Source organism: Nicotiana tomentosiformis, chromosome 2 (assembly GCF_000390325.3).
Source record: "Nicotiana tomentosiformis chromosome 2, ASM39032v3, whole genome shotgun sequence".
NCBI classification, from domain to species: domain Eukaryota; kingdom Viridiplantae; phylum Streptophyta; class Magnoliopsida; order Solanales; family Solanaceae; genus Nicotiana; species Nicotiana tomentosiformis.
In genome coordinates, this window is record NC_090813.1 from 173721223 (window position 1) to 173747612 (window position 26390).

Here is a 26390-nt window from a genome sequence, read left to right on the forward strand (position 1 = left end):
GGCTTCGTGAGAAGAATATTAGTGTGTGCATGTGTACTGTTTTCTCAAAATACCCCGCTCAACAATGTTATGACATGTAGAGGAAAGAAACAAGTATATCAGATAAGTGATCAAGGAAATATAAGTTCCACACACTGCACGGACAACTCATGTGCTACACGGACAACTCTCGTGCTAACAATAGAACCTGCACGGACAACTCATGTGCTGCACGAACAACTCACGTGCTAACAATAGAACCTGCACGGACAACTCACGTGCGACACGAGCAACTCACGTGTCAATACTATCAATATATGAATTTTCATGGATAGCTCACATGCCAATAATATCAATACATGGATCTGCAAGGACAACTCACGTGCCAATAACATAATCCGCCCGGCACCACTCCAACAATATCATACAGAAGTAATAAAATAAGTATACATGAATATGATGAATGAAATAAGATTCTCATGTCCCTGGACTGGTGTAAATAACATGCTAAAGTGTAGGCATGTGAAAAGTGTGCTATTGTAGCTCAAATCATCAATTTCATCAATGACAAGTGTTTAGTAAGTTCGTTCAGGGGTTAAACCTCTAAGTTGCCTCATTATGGCTCAACTAGATCACATAAACTGTTGCAACATGTGAGATATCCAAGTTTAAAGCTTAACGATCATTTCTGGGCGTATAAGAGCCCGAGCACAACCCAAACATGAATATATAATCCTGATGCCCGCACATGGGATCATTCCCACTCAGGTGCGCACCCCAAAGCACGTGGTTATCATAACAATTTAGGCAACGGGTGCCTTAACCGAGTTTAAATACAATACTTACCTAAAGAAATTCAAATCACTCTGCTAACAAGACCTTGCCTCGCGAATCGGCCTCTGAATGCCTCGAATCTCGCCACAAACAATTCGATACAATCAACACGGCCTAAAGGAATCAATTCCATAAGAGAATACTTAATCAAAAGCTTAAAAGTCAACTCAAAAGTCAACCTCTGGTCCCACATATCGGAATTCAATAAAAGTTACAAAATCCGGAAGCCCATTCAACTACGAGTCCAACCATACCAAATTTACCAAAATCCAATACCAAATCGTCACTCAAATCCCCAAATTAAACTCTCCAAATCCCTAGTTTCAACCCCCAAAATTACACCTCAAAAACACAAAAACTAGGTGGGAAATTCAATGGGTAATCAAGATTATTGAGTAAAAATGATCATAATTAACTTACCTCAAGAAACCCCTCAAAAATCTTCTAAACAATCGCCTTAGACCGAGTTTGCAAAGTCCAAAATGAGAAAAATCACGAAACCTTCGAATTTAATGTTCTGCCCAGTGCCTTCGCACCTGGGGGACAAATATCCGCACTTACGGAATCACTTTTTCCATAAGCGTTACACTTTTGCGGTAGCCACTTAAGTCCACAGTGTCTGCACCTGCGATCCAAGATCCGCACTTGCGAAAGCGCTCTTGCGACCCTCGATCTGCTTCTGCGAAGAAAACCTACTCTCCCCTTCTCTGCATCTGCGGAGCCTTGCTTGCACCTGCAGGCTCGCAGATACGGAAGAACCCCTCGCACCTGTGTCAGACCCCAAGCCAGCCTAGCTCTGCCTCTGCACTACATCAGCCGCACCTGTATCCAATCCCCTCACAGGTGCGATCACACGAGAAGGCTCTCAGTTTCAGCAATGCTCTAAGTCTCATTTTCGATTTGAAAATCATCCGAACTCCACCCGAGGCCCCCGAGACCTCAACCAAACACACAAAAAAGTCCTAAAATACAATACGAACTTAGTTAAGCCCTCAAATCACATCAAATAATATCAAAAACACGAATCGCACCCCAATTCAAGCCTAATGTAAACTAAGGAATTCCAACTTCTATTATCGATGCCGAAACCTATCAAATCAAGTCCGATTGACCTCAAATTTTGTACACAAGTCATAAATGACACAATAAACCTAATCCAACACCCGAAACCAAAATTCAAGCCCGTTAACCACAAAGTCAACTCTCAGTCAAACTTCTCAATCTCCAAAACTTTCAATTTTCTAACTTTCGCCATTTTAAGGCTAAATCGACTACGGACCTCCAAATCACTATCCGGACACAATCCTAAGTCCAAAATCACCCAACGGAGCTATCAGAACCATCAAAACTCTATTTCGGAGCCGTTTACACACAAGTTAACATCCGGCCAATCTTTTTAACTTAAACTTCCAACCTTGAGACTAAGTGTCTCAACTCATTCTGAAACATTATCGGAACCGAACGAACTACCCCGGAAAGTCACATAGACAATAATAAGCATAAAATCAGCACTAAATGGGGGAACAAGGATACAACACTCAAAACGACCGCCCAGGTCGTTACATAATCTAAGAAAAAATTTAGTGATTTTTGCCTATGTTTTGAAAATTTGAGATGTGAGAGTCGAATTGGATTAGATTTGAAAACCAAACACATATATGAACTCGTGGGGCTATGGGTAGTCGAGACCTACACTTTGACTCGGGTTATGACCGGGCGAGCCTAGGGTTGACTTTTGTTGACTTTTGGAGAATTGTATATAGATCATAGCTTTATTAATTGGAATTGGTTTCTCTTGCATTTTTTGGTATTTTTAAGTCATTTTGGCTAGATTTGAGTCGAGCGGAGTTAAAAAAATTTTAAAAAAAGCTATTTTGTGTATTGATTTGGCCTAATTGAGGTAAGTATTTTGCCTAACATTGTGTGAGGGAAACTACCCCTTAGGATTTACGTTGCATGTACTATTTGAATTTATGTGGAAGACGTGTACATGAGGTGACGAGTGTGTACACGAGCTTATATGTGGCTTTTGACCGATTTGGACTCTTAGGCTTCTTTCTTGCATTTAATTGAAGTGTACATGTTCTATCTTTTATTATCAAGTTTACTCCTTGCTTGCTTTAATTGTTAATTGCAATTACTTATTCTATTCATATCCGTTACATGCCTTAATTGTTAATTGATTCTTTATAATTTTGCCTTTGTTTATGAACCGCCATTACGTGCTAATTCACTTTTTGAGTCATCATGTAACTATTTTATCCGCTTGTGACCTTCTTTGTTTAGTTCCTTTATTTTATTTAGTTTTATGATACGTCGTAATGGGTTGTAGTTTGTTTGCTTAATTCATAATGTTTGGGGATCGGGTTGCACGCTATAACGGTATTGAAATGCTATGGAGCAATAAGGACGTATGATATTATATAGGTGGGATGGGGTTGCACGCTGCAACGGATTGATATGTGGTAATTGTTTGTGATTGATAGTAAAGTTATTCCCAGTTGTGATTCTCATGGCACATTTTATGTTGGAACGGTTTATCGGATGAACAATTATTGTTGTTTCTTATATCATTGTACTTGTATTTTGATCGTATTTGGTTGAGTGCTGGTATTCTACTAATGGAACGATATTGACTTCTTGTGTGAGTCATGCATTCTATGTGATTTGTTGTGTTGCTTTAACATGAAAATTTGTGTCTCCATTATTTCTTGGTAAATTGATTGTCAAGGTGACTTTATGTGCATGGGGTCATTATCTCATATTCAGTTGATTTGTTGGTAACTTAGCGGTTCTAAATAAAAGAATTCTTAAGGTGTTTTGCTTATGTGACTTTCAAAATAAAACTCGTTATCTCACTCGGTATTTTACTATTTCAAATGGTTATCTCATTTTTACTTTAATTGGTTTTTCAAATTATATTTATCACCTTATTTGATGTTTTCTTTACTTGAAAAGTTTCATCACGTTTTACTTTTAACAAATTACATATTTAACTCGTTAATTTAACAGGTGTTTCTTTGTTTAAACATGATATTTTTACTTATTTTATTGGTTTCTAAATTAAACGTATATAATAATCCATTTTTTATAACTTGTTCTTATTTTACTTTATTTGATTTTTAAAATAAACTCATTATCTCATTTAACGCCTTACTTTATGCAAATTATTATTACGGCTATCTAGTATTAAATACACATTTCTCGATCACTTTAGTTGATATTGGAAACGGTTACAATGTACATGGTAGCACGTGGGCCCTGCCTTGGGAAGGTGATTGTTATAGTAGGCACGAGGTGCCGAACATGATGATTTGGAAATTGACTCATGATTTGTGGTTATGAGGTGTGGTGCCTCAGGGTAATTCTTGTTGCAAGTCCATGCGTTGAGAACAATTTGATTATTTGAGATGCCATCTATTTTCTTTATTTGAGTTCATTCATATCTCCTCGGTGTTCAGATTATGTTACTGCTTTTTTCTCGTCTACTTCTTGCTGCTATTTATTTTTATATTATTTCCATTGTTGGTTGTCAATCAATTATGATTTCGTTGTTATTCTTACCTTGATGTTCTTTCCATTATTAGCTTCATGTTATATCTTGCACATGTTTATATGTCTAGTAGGGGTCTTGAACTTGCCACATTACTACTCTACAGAGGTTAGGCACAGTTTTGTGCAGATTCAGGCACATTTGATCGAGTTGGTTTTGAGACTTATGTTTGTGCGGTTGGAGACTTCAAGGCATACCTTCTTGACATTCGCAGGTCCCGGAGTCACCTTTTGTTGTCTTTCATTTCCATTGTTTACGATTATTCCAGGACAATGATGTACTTGATATTTCTAGTTACTCTCAGAAAAACTTATGATTTGTACTACCCGTTTTTGGGATTGTATGACCGATGTTGGTTCAACTATGTTGTATCGGTTATTAATTAAGGTATTGCAGTTAAGTTAGTTAAATTCGGTTTATTCCTAGCATGTGTTAGGCCTTCCTAGCCCCAGTGACTAGGTGCCATCACGATTACCTAACGTGGGATTCTAGGGTAGTGACAAGGCACTAGTTGCCTGAATTATTTATGATAGCTACGTGCTATGAGGGATGCATATGTGTTGGGTTGAGCCCATATGCATGCACCGGGAGTACTATTTCATGCTCGGGGTAGTGCTTAGCCTATGACATGCCTTGAGTTGATCGCTAAGCTTCAAGCTGTGCATTTTATCCTATTTGTACCCCCCTGTGAGCTATTTGTACCACATTTGAGATTTCATTGAGGGCATTCTCCCGATTGAACCTGATAAACTGTTGTTTCGTGATGCAGTTGTCTGTTCTAACTGTGGTAGCACACCTTGCACATGCCTAAACTATAGCATGTTATTTATACCAGTTCAGGAGTATGAAACTTGATAATCATTGATCATGAACATTTATTCCCGTATACTTGCTTTTTGTGTGTTATGATCTGTACTGGTAGCTTGTGACCACACTAGGCAGATTGTGATTATTTGCATGGAGTTGTTCGTGCGGTTGATATTAGTGGAATGTTATTTGTTTGTGCAACTCGTGAGTTGTCTGTGAGGATCTTGGTATTGATATTATTATCACGTGAGTTATCCATACAACATGTGAGTTGTTCGTGCAGTTGATATTATTAGCACTTGATTTGTCCTGTAACACGTGACTTGTCCGTACAGCATGTGAATATAGATCCACCCCCTAGGGTCACCCTCTCATATGCCTTCTTGATGTTGTACACGCGGATTGAGGAAACTGACCAGTGGTTTGATACCAATATGGAAGTATTGAGGAAAATCTGGCTAGTGTCTATTGGATTTTGCATTTCATCTTTACTTGCAATTTCCATGGTTATATACCCTATTCATTACATATCATCCTTATATGTCGTATCATTTACTGAGCAAGGTACTTGAGTAGTTGTGCGCACACACACTCACAGTAATTTCATATGTGCTTTATATTTGATCACATTACTTTTTTATACTTGTTAAATTTATAAACTGTTTAGGTTATAGAAGGTATTATTTATAATTCTTGCTTCTTTTACCTCGCCGAGGTTAATTATGATACTTGCTGAGTCCATTGGGTTGATTGTATTCATGCTACACTCTACACTTAATTGTTCAGATCCAGGTGTCGGACATAATCATTAGTAGCCGAGACTAGTAGTAGAGTTGGTTGGTGAGAGACGAGGTAGAACTGCATTCTTGGCCGTAGCCTTGTGTCTCTTTTCTTATGTATGGTTGTCTATATTTTAGATAGTATTGTACTTGATCATTTCGAACTTGTATTTTCGTATTAGAGCTCATGACTCTGTATATTGAGGTTTCAGACTTATGTTATTTCTACAAATTCCATTATTTTGGTTCTTTATTGTTTTATCTGGCTTGCCTGGAAAGTTTGTAAGGTGTCATCATGACGGGTTGGGATTTTAGGTTGTGACAAGTTAGTATCAGAGCCTTAGGTTCATAGGTATTACAAGTCGTGAGCAAGTTTAGTAGAGTCTTGCATATCGGTACAAAGGCATCTACACTTAGCTTCGAGAGGCTAACGAACTGTTAGGAAATTTCATTTTCTGTCATTCTTGTCATGCAGATTTGTTATTTTTGAACTTTGGAACTTAACTATTCTATTCTCTCACAGATGGTGAGGACACATGCAACCAGATCCGATAGATGGCTACCAGTACCACCAATTAGGGCCGTGGTAGAGGCTGGGGTATGGCTCGTACTATAGCCAGAGCAGCACCTGTAGAGCCACCAGTTGCTCTGGCCCAGAAGCAGGTACCGGATGTTGTCGAGCCGGTGGGACCAACTCAGGCACCAACAGTGCCCATCGTTATTCCTGGCCTTCAGGAGGCTTTAGCCTAGATTTTTACTATGTGCGTGAGCCTGCATCAGGCGGCCTAGATTCCAGCTACACCAGCCACCTCTCAGGCTGAGGGAGGTTCCCAGACATGTACCACCCGTACTCTAAAGTAGCTAGCTCAACGTCACCAGACGCCGAGTGTATTGCCAGTTCAATTGGTTGCCCCTGGTTGGCCTTATATTGGTCCACCTCTAAGTGATGAGGAGAAGAAGAGATTGCAGCGGCTAGGGAGGTTTAAGCCTCCAGAGTTTAGTGGGCAGAGCCAGAGGATGCTCAAAACTTTCTAGACCCGTGTCAGTAGATTCTTCGTACAACAGGTATTTTGGATACCAGTGGGGTTGCCTTTACTACTTTTAAGCTAATAGGGGCCGCCTATAGATGGTGGCATACTATTAAGCTAGGCAGGCCAGCTAACATAACACTACTTTGGTGGCATGAGTTCTCAGTTCTCTTCTTAGAGAGATTTGTTCCATAGACTCGTAGAGAGGAGTTGCGTAGGGAGTTTGAGCAGCTATGCCAGGGAGATATGACTGTCACTTGGTATGAGATTAGGTTTGCAGATTTGGCCCGACATGCTATATGGTTGGTTCCCACTGAGAGCGAGAAGATTAGGAGGTTCATTAATGGCCTTAACTACAATTTGCATTTTAGTCTAGCTCGAGAGGCTGAGACCGGTGCTAGTTTTGACCAGGTGGTCGAGATTGCTAGACGCTTAGAGTTGGTTGATTTTGGTATTGACCTAGTGTCGGGCAGTCAGACCATCTCTATTCCTCCATATTGTATGGTACCAACAGAGTTGAATGAATTGAAGGAACAACTTCATAAGTTACTTGATAAAGGTTTCATCAGGCCAAGTTTGTCACCTTGGGGTGCACCAATGCTATTTGTGAAGAAAAAGGATGGTACTATGCCGATATGTATTGATTACCGGCAGTTAAACAAAGTTATAGCCAAGAACATGTACCCATTATGGCACATCTATGACTTATTTGATCAGCTTCAGGGTGCCAGAGTAATTTCGAAGATTGATTTGAGGTATGGGTATCATCAGTTGAAGATTAGGGATTCACACATTCTAAAGACTGCATTGGTCACTACAAGTTTCTAGTGATGTCTTCTAGATTGACCAATACCCCGACAGCCTTTATGTACCCGATGAATAGTGTATTCCAACAAAATCTTGATTCTTTTGACATAGTACTCATTGATGCCATCTTGGTGTACTCTCGCAGCCAGGAGGATCATGAACATCACATGAGGGTTGTACTCTAGACTTTGAGGGAGAAGAAGTTGTATGTTAAATTCTGCAAGTGTGAATTTTGGCTTGATTCGGTGGCGTTCTTGGTCCACGTGGTGTCTAGTGAGGGGATCAAGCTGGATCTGAAGAAGATTGAGGCAGTTAAGAGTTGTCCTAGACCATCTTCAACTATAGAGATTCAGAGCTTCTTGGGTTTGGCCGGATATTATCGCTGTTTTATGGAGTGTTTCACGTCCATTGCTGAACCTTTGACTAGATTGACCTAGAAAGGTGCCCCATTTAGATAGTATTAGTAATGTGAGGAGAGCTTTTAGAAGATCAATACTACATTGACTACAACCCTAGTGCTGGGGTTGCCTACAAGGTAGGGATCTTACACCATGTATTGTGATGTGTCGCGTATTAGGCTTTGCACGGTGTTGATGCATGACGCTAGGGTAATTGCCTACGCATATCAGTAGTTATAGGTTCATGAGAAGATTAACCCTGTGCATGACTTAGAGTTGGCAACTATTGTTCATGTATTAAAGATTTGGATGCACTATCTTTATGATGTTCATTGTGAGGTCTATACCAACCATCGGAGTCTCCAACACCTGTTCAAGTAGAAGGATCTTAATGTGCGGCAGCAGAGATGGTTAAAGTTGTTGAAAGACTGTGATATCACCATATTATATCATCAAGGGAAGGCCAATGTGGTGGCCGATGCATTGAGTAGGAAGGCGGAGAGTATTGGCAATTTGGAATATTTACCGGTACTAGAGAGGCCGCTAGCCATGGATGTTCAGGTCTTGGCCAATCAATTTATGATATTGGATGTTTCGGAGCCAAGTCGGGTTCTTGCTTGCTTTGTGGTTGAGCCATCATTGTTGGAACGTATCAAGGCTCGCCAGTTTGATGATCCTCACTTGTTGGTGCTGAAGGACACGATGCAACGGGGAGGTGCTAAGGAGATTGTGATTGGTGATGTTTGTGTTATGCGACTTCAAGGCCGGATTTGTGTTCCAAATGTGGATGGGTTGAGAGATTTGATACTTGAAGAGGCTCATAGCTCGCACTATTCTATTCACCCGGGTGCCACGAAGATGTACCATGACTTGAAACAACACTATTATTGGCGGAGCATGAAGAAAGATATCGTTGCTTATGCCCATGTATATTGGTCTCTTTGAGGTGCTTGGGAGAGTTGGAGAGGTGGCCTACAAACTTCCATGGCCACCTAGTCTATCAGGTGTTCACCTAGTGTTTGATATTTCTATCCTCTAAAAGTATTACGGTGATCCATCACATGTTTTGGACTTTAGCACGATTCAGTTAGATGGGGATTTGACTTATGATGTGGAGCCGATGGCCATTTTGGATTGGTAAGTTCGAAAGTTGTGATTAAAGAATATTGCATCAGTGAAAGTTTAATAGAGAGGTCAGCCGGCAGTGGAGGAACGTGGGATACCGAGCGGGAGATGCAGAGCAGTTATCCAGACCTATTTGAGACTCCAGGTATGATCTAGACTCATTCAAGGACAAATATTTGTTTAAGAAGGAGATAATGTAATGACCTGCCCGGTCATTTTGTGTATTGTAGCCACGTTCCCTTACTTATTGCTTCTTCTATTTTTGTTTGTGGTTATGGGACATTCCTGGGGTGGTTTGTTTGGTTCCGGGGATGTTTCAGAATGAATTGGGACACTTAGTTCCAAGGTTAGAAGCTTAAGTTGGAAAAATTGTTCGGGGTTTGACTTTTGTGCATACAATTCCGGAATAAAGTTTTGATAGATTCATATGGTGATTTTGGGCTTAGGCGTGTGCTTGGATGTTGATTTGGATGTCCGTAGGTTGATTTGATGATTTTAGGCAAAAATTGAAAAGTTGAAGGTTTGAAAGGTTGAGAGGTTTGACCGAGAGTTGATATTGTCAATATCTAGTTCAAATTTCTGTTCCGGGAGTTGGAGTAGGTATGTTGTGTCATTTATGACTTTTGTACAAAATTTGAGGTCATTCAGAGTTAATTTCATATGGTTCGGCATTAGTTTTAGAAGTTGAAAGTTTATTAGTTCATTAGGCTTGAATAAATGTGCGATTCATGGGTTTCGTGTTGTTTGATGTGATTTGAGGCTTCGAGTGAGTTTGTAATGTGTTTTAGGACTTGTTGTTATGTTTGGATAGGGTTCCGGTGGCCTCGGGTATGATTCGTATGGATGGCGGAACAAGTTTCACTTAGGGAGATGGCTGAAATTTCAGTTACCTGATGCAATCGCACCTCCGTTTGTTTTGCCGCATATGCGAGGCCGCAGAAGCGACAACTTGAACAGAGATGCACAGGAAGGCTAGAAGTAGGGAGATCGCACATGCAAGAATGTTTTCGCAGAAGCGACTTCACTTCTGCGATGAGGGAAGCACAGAAGAGGAGGGACCGCAGGTGCGGAAGAATCTCCGCAAGAGTGGATGCGCATATACGGGAGCCTCACCGCAGAAGCGATAGGTTGGGATTTTAGTGAATTTTGTAGATGCGCATTCTGACAACTGAAGCGGTCCCGCAGAATTGGACTTTTGGGGCGTAGAAGCGGGATCCTTGGGCAAGTTATTATAATCGAAGGGCTTGAGGTTTTTCTCATTTGGAGAGTTTTGGGACGCGGCTAAGGGCGATCTTTGAGAGGGGTTTTCCACAATTGAAGAGGTAAGTGAAGTTTAATCATTTTTGTTGATAAATATTGATTACCCATTGATTATTACACCTAGTTTATGTGAGTTTGAAGTGAAATTTTAGGTTTTTAGACCATGGTATTGGAGAGTGAGATTTGGTTATTTGAGGGTCGATTTTTAGATGAAATTGGATGAAATTAGTATGGGTGGACTCATAATTGAATGGGTGTTCGAAATTTGTGAATTTTGTCAGGTTCCGAGGTGTGGACCTTGGGTTGACGTTTTGGGCTGACTTTGCATATTTGATTCAAGACCTTAGCTTTATCTTTTGGAATTGTTTCCTATAGCCATTATTGATGGTATTAAGTTAATTTGTCCAGATTCGAGCCGTCCGGTGTTAGGTACCTGTGGGAAGGGCTTATTAGAGGAGTAATTTTGCTTGCTTGAGGTAAGTATCTTACCTAAATTTGGTTGAGGCACTAATTGACTGAATTATTTTTGATAGCTACGTGCTTTGAGTGGCGCATATGTGTGGGGTCCTATATGCGTGCACCGGGGGTACTATTTTCATGCTCGAGGTAGTGCTTAGGCTATGACATGCCTTGAATTGATTGCTAAGCTTCAAGCTGTGATGTTTCTCCTATTTGTACCCCTTTGTGAGCTATTTGTACCCCATTTGAGATTTCATTGAGGGTATTCTCCCGATTCAACCTGATAAACTGCTGTTTCGTGATGAAATTATCGGTTCTAACTGTGGTAGCACACATTGCACATGCCTACACTATAGCCTGTTATTTATACTAGTCCAGGTGTATGAAATATGATAATCATTGATCATGAACATGTATTCTCGTATACTTGCTTTCTATGTTTTATGATCCAGACTGGTAGCCTGTGACCACACCGGGCGGATTATGAATATTGGCACGCGAGTTATCTGTGCAATTGATATTGTTCGCATATGAGTTATCAGTACAACGCGTGAGTTATATGTGCGGATCCAGATATTGATATTATTATCACGTGAGCTGTCTGTGCAGCATGTGAGTTGTCTATGTGGTTGATATTATTAGCACATGAGTTGTTCATTCAGCACGTGAGTTGTCCATGTGGCATATGGATATAGATGCATCCCCTAGGGTAACCCTCTCATGTGCCTTCTTGATGGTGTACATGCGGATTGAGAAAATTGATCAGTGGTTTGATACGGATATGGAAGTATTGAGGAATGTCTATTGGATTTTGCATTTCATCTATACTTGTAATTTCCATGGTTATTTACCTGATTCATTTGCATATCATCCTGATATGCCGTATCATTTACTGAGCAAGGTACTTGAGTAGTTGTGCACACACACATGTAGTTCCCTCTGTGCTTTATATTTTATCACATTATTGTTTTGTACTTGTTGAATTTATGAACAATTCAAGTTATAGAAGACATCATTTATAATTCTTGCTTCTTTTACCTCGTCGAATTTAGTTATGATACTTGCTGAGTACATCTTGTTGGTTGTACTCATGCTACACTATGCACTTAATTGTGGAAATTCAGGTGCCAGACCCAGTCATCAGTAGCCGAGGCTAGTAGCAGAGTTAGTTGATGAGAGACAAGGTAGAACTGCATTCTTGGCCGCAGTCTTGGCATCTCTTTTCTTATGTACTGCTATCTTTATTTCAGACAATATTGTACTTGGTCATTTCAGACTTTTAATTCCGTATTAGAGCTCATGACTCCGTATTTATCAGTTTCTAGAGGATTTATCATGTATTAGCAGTATTTTTCTCTATTGAGGTTTTAGACTTTTGTTATTTGTACAAATTCCATTTTTTGGTTCTTTATTGTTATGTCCGGCTTGCCTGACAAGTGTGTTAGGTGCTGTCACGATGGGTTGGGATTTTGGATCGTGACATGAAGTGAGGAGGAAACAACTTTTGAAACCTATCCATCCTCTTTAGCTCATTAGCTAATATTGCGGGCCTACCATTAGGCTGCGCTACAACAATAAGCTGAATCACACCAACTAGTAGCACTTCCGGGGTCTAATGTCTATGAGCCATTTGCCCTAGAGTAAGAGTAGCAAGAGTCTAGGCTCCTCCCCAGCCTGAGAAGTTGTTGGTGCTGTGAGAAATACACTCGCCTGAACCACGCTCTTCATAAATCCACTCATACGGACCAAGGCGTCTTGAAGCATCGGGGTAGCAATAAACCTCTCTAAAACCTGAGTTGGTCATACCGGCTCATCCTAAACTGGAGTCTGCTCACCATCTAGAGATATTTGGAGCTCGAGTGATGTTATAATAGCACAAGCATGAGTAGCTGCTGGTGCCGCTACATGTGCCCTAGGTTGCACTCTAGCTGTGCCCCTACCCTGGACTCTACACCTAGTAATGGCTACAACCTGGAGCTCCAGCTCCTGCTCAGTTGCACCTGAAGCATGTGTCCTCGCCATCTATGAGAGAATAAGAGAGTAAATATTAAAACTTTAGGATAGAACAAAGTCTCACGATAAAGAAAGAAAGAGAGAAAGAAATAGAGTGAAGTTTCCTAAAAGCCTTATAGCCTCTGAAAGATAAGTAAAAATATCTCTGTACCGATCCTCAAGACTCTACCAAGCTTGCTCATGACTCGTGAGACCTATGCAACCTAGGGCTCTAATTATCCTTGTCACGACCTGAAATCCCAACCAAAGGGTCATGACGGTGCCTAACTCTACTCACTAGGAAAGCCAACAATTAGTAGGAATAAAAGAAACACAACTTCGCATTTAACAACATAATATCATAAACAAAGGATAAAGGTCCAAAATTACATAATAAGTCTAAACCAATACAACTGTCAAAAACTACTCCCCAAGAATGGTGTCAACAAGCACGCTTCTCAAATAAAATAATTAAACATTTCTCAACAACTCAAACTAAAGAGGATAAAACGATATCCATGAACAACATAGCAAAATCCACAAAGGAAGATAATACCATAAATTAAACACCAGAATTCATATCATCTTCGGTCTGGCGCACAACTCGATCCAACACAAAACTGTTGCGGCAAGAAACCCAATCCCATGGCCATATTGTTCAAGCCAGCAACCTGGTCCTCTTATAATAATATTTTGACGAGAAACCCAATCCAACATACCAATTCTAAAGACACCCAACTTGCAAACAAATATGGCAAAGATCATAATATAATATCAAAGAGGGATGAATAAGCATAATTCATTAAGGAAAGGGTGAACATGATTAAGGTGTAATAGACATTTCAATATTCCAAGAGACAATCTTACTCATGTAGCTCAACAAGATCCCATAACATGGCTAGTACCAAGTGAATAACCAAGTACTCACACAATACAACATAGAATAAGAGAATAAGGCATGAAATGAGCAAAGATATGACTAAATTAGTCTTACATGCAAACACATATACACTCATCACCTTGCATATATACTGCTCCCAACACACTTAGAACATATCAAGTAAAATATTTACAATCTAATTCTCTCAAGTCAAGGTTAATCAAGATACTTACCTCTTTTCGGAACACGTTCAACAATTCAACACCGCTTTTCCTTTAAGACAAGCCTCTAAATAGCTCGAATCTAATCAAATAATAATTAAGTAAGTCAAAATAAGCTTTAGAAACCCTTCTAATACTAAAAAGTTTTAATCTTTATCATATTTGGAAAAGTCAGCAAGAAGTCAACCGGGCCCACATGGTCAAAATCTAAAATCAAGACCAAATCCTGATTATCTATTCTTTCCCGAGTCAAAATATACGATTTGTATTAAAATCAGACCCCAAATTAAGTTCCAAATCCCCAAAATTAGCTTTCTTAAACTTTTACCCCATAACCCCCAATTCTACACTTTAAAACTCCTTATTTAGGGATGAAAGTCTATGATAAATTATGAAAATTAATCAAAACTAAGTTAAACTTATAAACCTTGGAGGTTGGAGTGAAAATACTCTCAAACATCACCTCTACCTGAAGTTTAGGTCTCAAAAGTGGTGAAATGAGGTCAAATCTCGATTTCTGGTTAATGAATACCCAATTTCTGGTTAACAAATACCCCTGAGCTAAATTCAATCTTCGCGTTCGCGAAGACCAGTGGCTAGTGACCATCGCGTTTGCGAATCCTACATCGCATTCGCGTAAGGTAACCCCCCCTCCAAGCCTTCACGTTCCTGGCATCCTTACGCGTTCGCTAAGGGAAAAATCCCACTGCCCCAAAAATTCTCTCCGCAGATGCAAGGCTAACTCCGCGTTTGCAAAGGCATGATGCACATCAGTAATAACTGCTGCAATAAGTGCAAAAAGGGCCGAAAACTCAACCGAGCCCCCTAGGACCCCATGAAAACATTCTAACAAGTATGTAAACTTTACACGAACTCGCTCATCATCTCAAAACATCAACATAATATCAAAAATCAAGAATCTACCATCCAAAGATTCAAAAGTCCATATTCTTAACTTTCAACTATAAGTGTCGAAACATCCTCGGGTCACCCGGGACCCAACCTAAATATACGTACAAGTGAAAAAATATCGTAAGACCTATCGAAATTGTCAAAATATCAATTCGAGGTCTTTTTTTAAAAATATTGACCGTGGTCAACTCCGACAACATTAAGGCTCTAGAATTAGAATTTCTCTTCTAAAACACATCAAAACTATCACAAAATTGAAATGAGCCATGCACAAAAGTCATATAAATATTAAATGACGCTATTCAAGGCCTCAAAGCATAAAATGAAAAGATAGAACTCAAAATGAGCTATCGGGTCATTGCACTAAGGACGAGAAAAGGAAAAAGGACTTCGAGATTAGCTTGTTTTTCACATTTTTGAGATCTAGACAACAGAAGGAGGCGATTTTTGAGCGGATATTTACCCTAAATTCAAAGGTTAGTAATTTTAACTTATTTGAATTTATTTCATAATTTCTTATAGGCTTTCACCTATAAATCTAGTGTTTTTAATTGTAAAAATGGGATTTTGGGTATAATTTAAGAGGGTTAAATTTTGAGAGGTAGACCTCAATTTGAGGCCGAATCATGAAATTAATCACATATTTGGATTCAGGAAATATTGGGTAATCGGTATTTGGTCTTCTTTTTTTTTTTAGATTTCGATCATATGGGCCTGGGTTGACTTTTTATTGATTTTTTCAAATAAGGTAAAGATCAAACCTTTTTAGTACCAGGAGGGCTCCTTATGCTTGTTTTCATCTTATTTAACTATCATTTGACTAGATTCGAGTTGTTTGGAGGCTTGTCTCAAAGAAAAATCGGTATTGGATTATTTAACTTGTTCCGAAAAGAGGTAAGTATCTCGATTAATCTTAAAGTGAGGGTATTAGTTTGTAAATGGTTTATTTTTTATGTGCTAAGTGCATTGAGGGCGGCATATATGCATGGTGATGAGTGTATATGCGTTTTTCATGGTTTAAAGCATGTGGGTAAAACTAGTTTTATTTATATCTTTATTTATTTCTGGTATTAAGCTCTTATGTCATGTTGAATTGTGAAACTAATTGATTATTCGTATGTTACTGGCTATGTTTTGGGCTTTTGTTGAGGTGTATGAGTAAGATTGGTTCTTGAAAAGTTTGATTTTCCTATTTTACCTTGGTCATGCTCATATTTTCATTAATGAATTATGCATATTCGTTATTTCTGATATTATTATGCACCTTGCCATGTTTCTTGCTTGTTGGGTGTTTCCATATGAATTAGTATGTTGGATCGGGTAATTCACCGCAACACTATTACAATAGGACTAGATTGCTCGTCGCAACAATATGATCATTTGGATCGGGTTGTTTGCTACAACAGTATTGTGTTGGATCGGGTTGTTTGCTGCAACAGTATTGTGTTGGATCGGGTTGTTCACCACAACGAATATGATGCAAGTCTTGTGTTGATTTATGATATTTTTCTCCTCTCTGGAATTTTCTCCTAAGATCATGCCATGTTGCTATTTCTGTGAATTTTGTATACTCGTTATCTTAGTTAGTCCTTTTTATGTTTTTCTCCGTATATTATTTTAATTCGCCATGCTGTTACATTACTTAATTTTCTACTATTTTCCTTCTTCTTATTAACTGCATATATATCACGACCCAAAATCCAAACCCATAGTGATGTCGCGTAACACACTTTCTATGCAAGCCGGACATAACAATAATGAACCAAAATAGCGAAATTTATATAAATAACATAAGTTTGAAACCGCAATGTAACAAAATAACGCAAATACATGATAAATCCCCCAGAATTGGTAAATACAAAGTCAGAAGCTCAAATGAGGAAATAAAGGTCTGAAATGACCAACTACAATACTTTTTGAAATAAAGACAATAGTACATAAGAAAAGAGACACCAAAGCTGCGGGCGAGAATGAAGCTCTACCTCGTCTCTCGATACTCAATAAGCAACCCCGTTACTGGATCTGTACAATTAAGTGTAGAGTGTAGTATGAGTACAACCGACCCAATGTACTTAGTAATTATTATAACTAACCATGGCGAGGTAAAAGAAGCAAGAATTATAAATGATACTTGCTATAATCTGTACAGTTTCATAAATCCAACAAGTACAGAACAATAATGTGATCAAGTATAAGCCACAGAAAGAACTATCTCTATACGTGTACATAATTACCCAAGCACTCTGCTTCGTTAATGATCCAGCATATAAGGTTGATATGCACGTAAATTAGGTAAATGCCTGAGAAAATTGCAAGTAAAGATAAAATACAAAATCCAAAAAAACCACTGGCCAGATTTGCCTAAATAATTCCATATTCGTACCAAACCACTTATCAGTTTTCTTAAATTCGCGTGTACACCATCAAGAGAGAAACATGAGAGGGTGACCCTAGGGTGATGGATCCGTATCCATACTCATGCATGGCCAATTCAATGTGCTACCAGCCCGATGTGGTTACAGGCTCAATATTAAAATCAACATGGCATGGTCACAAGCATAACAATACAATCTGGCTGGCGTGGTCATAGGCCTAACAACACAATCCGCTCGGCATGGTCACAAGCATAATAATACAATGCGTTAGACGTGGACACATCATAACAACACAATCCGTCCAGCATGGTCAAAGGCACAATAACACAATCCGCCCGGGGTGTTCACAGGCATCCAGTCCAAATCACATCACACAGAAGCAAATATAAAAAAATACATGTATATAACGAATGAATAATGTATCTCATAATTTGGATTGGTATAAATAACATACTAAAGTGTAGGCATTACAAAGTGTACTACCATAGCTCAAATCGGTAATTTCATCGCAGAAATAGAAATCATCAACTTCATTAAGGAAATTAGCCTCTATGTAACCTCAAGTGAAGCTCAAATAGTTCACAACAAGGTTACAATTATGAGAAACATTATAGATTAAAGCGTAACAGTCAACTCTAGGCGTATCACAACCTAAGCACTACCCCAAGCATAGATAAATACCCGGTGCTCGTACATAGGATTAAACCCCACACATATGCACACTCACATCACATAGAATTTCATCTAATTCCATCCACAAATCGACCCTAAGATCACTAAATCTCACTCTAAAATACCACGGTCTAAGATCCCCAAATTTCAATTCAAATTCACATAAACTAAAATATCTCAAATAATCTTAAATCCTCTCCGTACATGCGATTTCTACGAACCCTAATAGTGCTTTGTCAGAAGGGCCACTGCTCCACCGTCTGGTGGTGAAAAGCCGCAGGACAAATCAAAAAATAATAATGTGTACAAACCTCGGTTACGCATTCACATCAACTCCTACCTAGCTGCTACAAATATCAAAGATGGTGATGCAAACACTGTAGCAATTAATCGTCTGGGTATTAATTAAAATTCCAAACTCTTTTTTGGGAAATATCGAGGGACTTCAAGCCATGGAGATTGTTTTCCATCTCAAATACTACCATCCCAACAAGTCTCAGTCCATTTCACCGCCGGAGTAGTCACCAACAATGAGTTGCAACTAGCCGGCGAGCACCAACTGGTCGGGGATGAAATTACAGTGGTCCAAATTGATTAAGACCATTGCCAATCAATTCATGCTGATGAGGAGTGTGAATTCAACATGAATAAGAGTGATTTTAGTTAGCCAATTGTAACAATAATGCAAAAAAATACGACTGCAGAATTGCGTGTCCCAGGTGTTCGATGAAATGCCACAACCAATTCTCCTACACAATTGGGTGAACAAGGCAACCAAATTGCTAAGCTGAACTCTAGAGCCATTGTTAATGTTCCCAATGTAACTACTGGGAATGACCCTCCTAATACTAAAGAACCCCATCATACAACCAATCAACAAAATAATAACACCATTTTAAGCCACCATGTCAATACTGCTGCAATTCAACAACAACTGAATGCCACACAGGCGCAGCCAAACCTCACAAGCCAAGAACTTCCCAGGAATCTACCCAATACCAATAGAAATACCTTGCCAAAAGTATCTTCCAATTTTATAAACATGAACAATCTAAAACTCCCATCCAACACCATATATTGAAACAAACACCTACCATCACTAATACCAGCACTTAGACACCAGAAGCCAATCCCAAACCCAAACAATCAGCTACTAATTCTGCTCCACCAACACCCACAGTCAAACATTCTTACCTTACCAAATTGAGAGCAAGATATCAGGCAAAGGTAGAACCAATTGAATTCACCCCACCTAAGATTTCTACCAAGCAAGGCCACCTGCTCTCATCTTCACCAGAGAGGACTACATGGTTAAGTTAGCTGCAAGGTGTAAATACACTGTGGTGGAAAATTTCAAACACTATGCCTAGAATAGAGACCATCAGAAGAAGTTTTGTTTCCTAAAATGAATTAAAGGGAGGTGTTAAAATTGCTCATTTCAATGTCAGGACTGCTTATATCGATCTAGATAATGAGTATTAACATGTAACTCTTTGGACAAGGAAATTCATGTTTATTTAGGGGAAATCATGAAGCTTGAAGCCTGGACGCCCACATTAAACCCTGTTGAAGATTCTCCAATAGTACCAGTATGGGTAGATATACCGGAATTACTATGGCACTTCTACTACATGAAAATCCCAAGAGGCCTCATGTCTCCGGTTGGAAAGGATTTACACTTGGACCTGGCATCATTCAAAAGATCAGGGGCAGTGTGAAAAAGGTTAAAATGCAAATTAATTTGATTAAACCAAGACCTTACCATTTCTGGTTGGGATTTGATGACAATCAGGATGAAAATGGAGATGGAGAATGGCTTGAAGTTCAATATGAAAACATACATGATTATTGTCTATAATGCAAGCACTTAGCTCATAACATGCATGATTGCCCAGTCAGATTAAAAGATGAGGAAAACAAAAAGAAGAAGGACAATCCATAAATCACTAAAGAAACACCATCTCACCAAAATAACTCTGTATCTTCATCAAAGTAACAGAACCATGAGGGTCAAAAGGAGAGCCACAATAAAGACACCAATATTGGAACTCACCGAAAAGGAAAGGAAGACTAAAATATAAGGATTAGCTCTTCAATTGATGACTGAAAAACTCAGAAAAAGAAGCATTTCAAAGGGCATAACCAAAAAAATAACAAGAAGCAGAATCAACATCGCTGACAAAAGCAGAATTCAGAACATATCATAAAGAACGCAAGCAATCAAAATGAAAGCCCAAAAAAACCTAAGAAAAATGATCTTGAAGCTCCAGGTACATCTACAAATCCTCTAGTTCCTTTTAAGAAGGGTGCTGATTCTGTATCTCAGAATCATTCTAATCCACACATGATCAGTTCTAATGAAGTTGAAGGAGGAAAGAAGAATTATTGGGAGACAAACATAGATAATCAAGTTGGGGATCCTAAAAAGGTTGGTCTTTCTCATGTTGACCATATGATGGACCACACATCAACTTATACCAACCAGAAAAGCATAACTATTGATTATGTCTTAGGGGAAGAGTACTGTGAGTTAGTGATTTCTGAAAAGGAAGATCAACCCAGTGATAGGAGAAGACAGATTAAAGGTAAAGATCACGAAGCTTCTAACTTTCAAATTCAGTCTCCCAAACCTAAGCACAAGCCCAATCAGAAAATGAGGAAAGTAATGAGAAGAAAGGGTATCAACATAATTCAACACAGTGCTGATGGTAGTGATGGTAATGGTAACATACATGGGGAACATTTTTAGAGCCCGGGCACTCAGATGAAATGGACTTAGGTTTTGAAGCTGAAGGGTCAAGCAAAGCTAAAGGCTACAAGGATAAAGCAATTGATATTATTAATCCCTCACTGTCTCAACCTCTACTTGTTGACAAAGGAGCTAATCAGGAAGTAAAGGGAACATCTAATCAGGATGGTCCTTCTTGCACTCTAATGCATGTAGAAACACAGGATCAACAACCCAATACCCTTACAGATATGATTGAAGTAGAACTCCAAATAAAAATGTTCTCCCCGGCATATCTAGAGGAAGATCAATACATGCCAATACAGTCGAAAGATGAGGTAGCAGGGGACTCGAAAAAAGATGTTGAGGAGTTTAGATGAGGAACTATGATAATCAGCATTGTAACCTCCTTGTGACAGCCGTAAATAGTGCCCTTGAGAAAAAGAAATTCATAGTTACACCTGTTTTATACTCAAAAGCCAGACATTCACCTAGATTTACCAGAAGCAGAGCTTCAACCAGTAGTATCATCACACCAAATCTCGAAATAAACCCCACCAATATTTAGTGATTAGTACAATCATTTAAAATGCTAGAGGAATTAGATCCTCTGGAGTCATTGAGATACTCAAAACTCTGAAACAATTTCATAAATTCTCCTTCATTGATGTCTTGGTACCTTTTATTGACACCATTCATCTTAACTATTTTTGACACCAAATATCCATGCACCATGCAACCTCTAATGTTAATGATAAAATTTGAGTATTTTGGGATCAAGACATCAATGGTACTATCATAGATCATGATGAGCAACAAATGTCTATTGAACTGAGACATGCTGAAGCAGGGGAGGTGTTTCACATTAATGTCATCTATGCAAAATGCAAGCCAGTTTTGAGAAGAGGTCTATGGGAAACTCTAAGATTCAAATCTATAATGCGTAATGTCCCTTGGTGTGTTATTGGAGACTTAAATTTTATTGCTTCTATTAAAGAGAAGACTGGAGAAATCCCATATCAAATGAATAAGAGTCTTGATTTTCTGAGTATGATTGAAGACTGTGGGTTAATAGATCTTGGCTATTATGGGTCAAGATATACAGGGTCCAATGTGAGAGGCCTTGCTCAATTGTCAGGAAAACGCTGGATAGAGGTTTAGTAAATGACAGGTGGTTCACCCTTTTCCCTGCCACAACCATCACACATCTAGCTTCTGCTGGTTCAGACCACTCTCCACTCCTCATGCAGATGCATGTGAGACAAGACACGTGTAGAAAATACTTTAAATTTCTCAACTGTTGGGTTGAAAATGACATTTCATACCACTAATTCACAAGGCCATCACTAAGGCTCTAAGTCTATGGTTTAAGAAATAGTATGGGGATATCTTTCAAAGAGAGAAAGAGTTTAAACAGAAAGTCAGAAAAGCTGAAGAAAAATGGCTCAATACTAACAATCTAGTTGACAGACTTAACCTACATGAGCTGTAAACTCAATATGTTAGGTATCTTAAAGTTGAGGAAGTAGTGTTGAAAAAGAAGACTCAACTTCAATAGTTTAAAGAGGGTGAAGCTAATACCAGATATTTTCACAACCTTATTAGAGGGAGAAGAAGAATGTATATCCACAAAATCAAATAAGAAGAAGGATATTGGATACATGGTGATGAAGCTATTGGTGACGCTGCTTGCAACTACTTTGAAGATTGTTTACTGAAACAGGGGGTGTTATCAGAAAAGATCCTCTCTCACATATCCCATCCATGATTTCATATAAATATAAAACCAATCTTACAAGATATCATACTATGCAAGAACTCAAGGAGGTGGTTTTCTCTATGAACCCTAACAGTGCAGCTGGTCCTGATAGGATGAATGGTAAATTCTTCCAATCCTACAGGGACATCATCAAATCAGATCTCCTGAATGAGTATTGGCTTTCTTTGGGGGTAGTACCATGCCTAAATACATGAATAATATTTTCTTGATTCTTCTACCTAAAGTGAAATTCCCTAACTCTGTAACTGAATTCAGACCTATCAGTTTAAGAAACTTCATCAATAAGATTATATATAAAGTCATCTTCACCAGACTTGCACCTATCTTGCCTAAGATCATTTCGGCCAGTGTTAAAGGTAGAAGTATTTCAGAGAATATCATGCTAGCCCAGGAGATTGTTCAAGTGTTCAAGAAGCAAAACCCTGGGGCCAGTGTTGTGATCAAGTTAGATATAGCTAAGGCACATGATTGGGTCTCATGGGGTTACACATGTATTATCTTGAGAAGAATGGGCTTATGTGAGATGATTATTGACATGATATGGAGAACTATGTTCAACAATTAATACTTAGTCATTCTGAATGGTACCAAGCATGATTATTTCAAATCAACTAGGGGTCTAAAATAAGGTGACCCACTGGTACTTGCATTATTCATCATTGATGCAGATCTTTTATCCCGAATGCTTAACAGCCTTAATCATGATCACGTTTTCAAAGGCTTCTACATGGAAAGAAGAGGTCCACATATGAACCATCTAAGCGTTGCTGATGATGTTATCATCTTCACCTTGGGATATAGAGGATACCTTTAGAAAATCATGCATGTACTGAGAGAATTTGAAGACAGTTTTGGGAAAAAAATTAATAGCAACAAGAGCCACTTCATGACTTCATCCAATGTATTTCAATGCAATGTAAACAGAATTTATCAAATTACAGTCTTTTCTATATAAAATCTCAAATCACATACCTAGGGTGTCCTCTGTACATTGGAAGGAAAAAATTATGTACTTTAATGGACTCATTTCTAAAGTCATAAACATAATCAGAGGATGGCAAGGAGGACTTCTCTCTTATGGAGGTAGGGTAACACTAATCAAACATGTCGTACAATTCATGCTTATACATATAATCTCAGCTGTTTGTCCTCCTAAAACTATATTGAAGAAGATTGAAAGAATGGCGGCCGATCTTTTTGGAGTATGAAGAAAGACAAAAAGAAGTGTCATTGTGCCTCATGGGCTAAAATGTCCTATCATCTAAAAGAAGGAGGCATCGGGATCAGATCCAGTCAAGATGTAGGCAATGCTATAGAGTTCAAACAGTGGTGAAAATTTAGCACTAAGCAGTCCTAGTGGATTAGTTTCCGTATGTCAAGTATTGTAAGAGATCTCATCCAGTCTCTAAGAAATGGGACACTGGACAATCTCAAACATGGAAGAAACTAACAGTCAACAAAAAGGAGGTAGAGGAACACATTTATTGGAGATTACAATCAGGCAACTCCAACTTGTGGGGGGATAACTGATTGGGCACAGGTTCACTTGCCTATAACATAATTGGAGGAGGAAGACTAGATAAAGTCATTGTTTCTCATTTCTGGGATTCAGGCCAATGGAATTTATATAAACTCAATGTCATTGCCCCAGCACACATGATCCCACAAATTCTCTAAAATCCTATTCATTATGATCCACAAACCCCTGATAAAGTTATTTGGTCACCAAAGCTCTGGTAACGTAACATGTGGCTCAATATGAGAAATAATTAGAGAAAAGAAGCAGATCAATTTTTCGAAAAAGAAGACTTGGAACAAAAAAATACCATTCAAATAATACTTTTTCCTGTGGAGAGCCTTAAGGAATAAGCTTCCAACTGATGACAGAGTTATTGCATTTGGTAATCCCACTGTCACCAATTGTGTGTGTTGCAGATAAACCCATGGTGAATCTTTTGAGCACCTTTTCAGCAGAGGTTTCTTTATCAGAGTTGTATGAAGAAACTTTACAGGCATTACAGGGTTGAACACTAAAGACTTACCTCTTAAGATACTTCTAATGAAGTGGTGGCTCCACAAGAGCAACAATGAAATGCAACAATTACCGATGGACATAGTTCCGTTATCATATGCTGGAACCTCTGAAAAAATAGATGCAATGCTAAGTATGGGGACAAAACTTCCTCTATAGTCAGAGTTATCTTTGCTATTAACTGAGACATTAATCTCCACTTAAAAGCTAGTTATCCCAATATATACTGGCCCCAAAACTAGATTGATCTCTATACTATGGTGGAAGAGTTGAAACATGTTGCCACCACTGTTCAGGTGAGATGGTAGAAACCATAAATCAATTTTGTGGAAGTAAACTGTGATGGTAGTGCTCTTACCAACCCAGAAAAAATTGGAGTTGGAGTCATTGTGAGGGATCATCAGGGCCATTTTATTCATGCTATAGCCGGTCCACTTAGTGAGGGCACTAATAATCTAGTAGAAATAGAAGCATCTATCATTGGAGTCAAATGTTATGTGGATAATAGATTCACCAAGATCCAGCTTGAAGCACACTCCAACTTACTCATGCAATGGCTAGATAGAGATGCTACCCCTTCCTGTAACTTGGTTATGCAAGTTCAAAAAATCAAGAATCTCTGCCAATAATGTAAAATCATTACATTCTCACATGTATACAGAGAAACCAATTACCCTACAAACTCACTGTCCAAGCTCAGTCAGAACCTTGCATCACAGACCCACTATCACAAACAGTGGGAGCTCCCTATTAACATTAGAGGCCAAATCATTCTAGACCAAAACGGCACCCCTTCCTTCAGAAATAAAAAGACCAATAGGGTTTGATTTTCTCCACAACTGCTAGTCAACCACTCTCATGGTTATGGTTAACATTGACATTCTTAGGGGAGCAGAACTAATTGTCCAAATCATCTTGATCATCATGCTTAATCTTGAGAATATTATGCTCAAACTTTGGTTCCTCAACACCAATCACAGGAACTGCAAGACCTGGTTCAAATCCAACTGGAGGAGAACAGAGTTGAACACCACCATAACTTTGTTTATTTCTTTTGCAAGTTCTATCTCCCAATGATCTACTCATCTTCCTGTTCTTTTTCAAGTATGACCCAAAATGCTCAACCTACTAAAAATTCAACAGAACAATGCAATAGATTGTTGGGAGCCTCAATGTAATACACAATCAGCAGCACAATCCTATAAGATCAACACACCTCCACCTCTTCTCATCAACATCTCATATAATTCCACACCATGACTCATAGAACACAAAATTCTGAGTGCAAATTTTCAACCTCCCAATACACACTCATCACCACAACACCACAGCCTATATCCACTACAACCTTACCACAACAACAGTAACAACCACATCCAACACCATAAACCTCAAATAATTATCCTTAACAACAATTCATACAATCTCACCCCACCTCTCAGAAGCTACAAGAACTTGAGAGAACTGTCCAAAACTACTACTCACAGGAAAAAGAACAGAAATATTCTTATTTTCTTTAATCTTGCTTTCTCTTTTGCAAGTACCAATTTCTATGTTATACATAGCCAATTGCTATACCCTCAGTGTGTGGTATTAACATTCCTTATGTTCATTTTATTATGGATACATCAATGGCTCATTGTGTACCATATCTTGATTGTCAACCTGAACAGTAACACTTTAGGATCTTTTATTGGGCCACATATAGGGGACCAGATCCAATTGTCCCAAATACCATCCACAAGAAGATAATGGATCAGGAAAGAAAT

At 38.7% G+C, this 26390-nt stretch overlaps 1 protein-coding gene across 1 annotated transcript; it reads left to right on the plus strand.

The window, feature by feature from the left end:
* Nucleotides 1-8734: 8734 nt before the first annotated feature.
* Nucleotides 8735-9130, plus strand: LOC138906111 (uncharacterized). Its single transcript, XM_070194633.1, has one exon. The coding sequence runs from the start codon at nucleotides 8735-8737 to the stop codon at nucleotides 9128-9130; it is 396 nt and encodes a 131-aa protein (XP_070050734.1).
* The last annotated feature ends 17260 nt before the right edge of the window (nucleotides 9131-26390 follow it).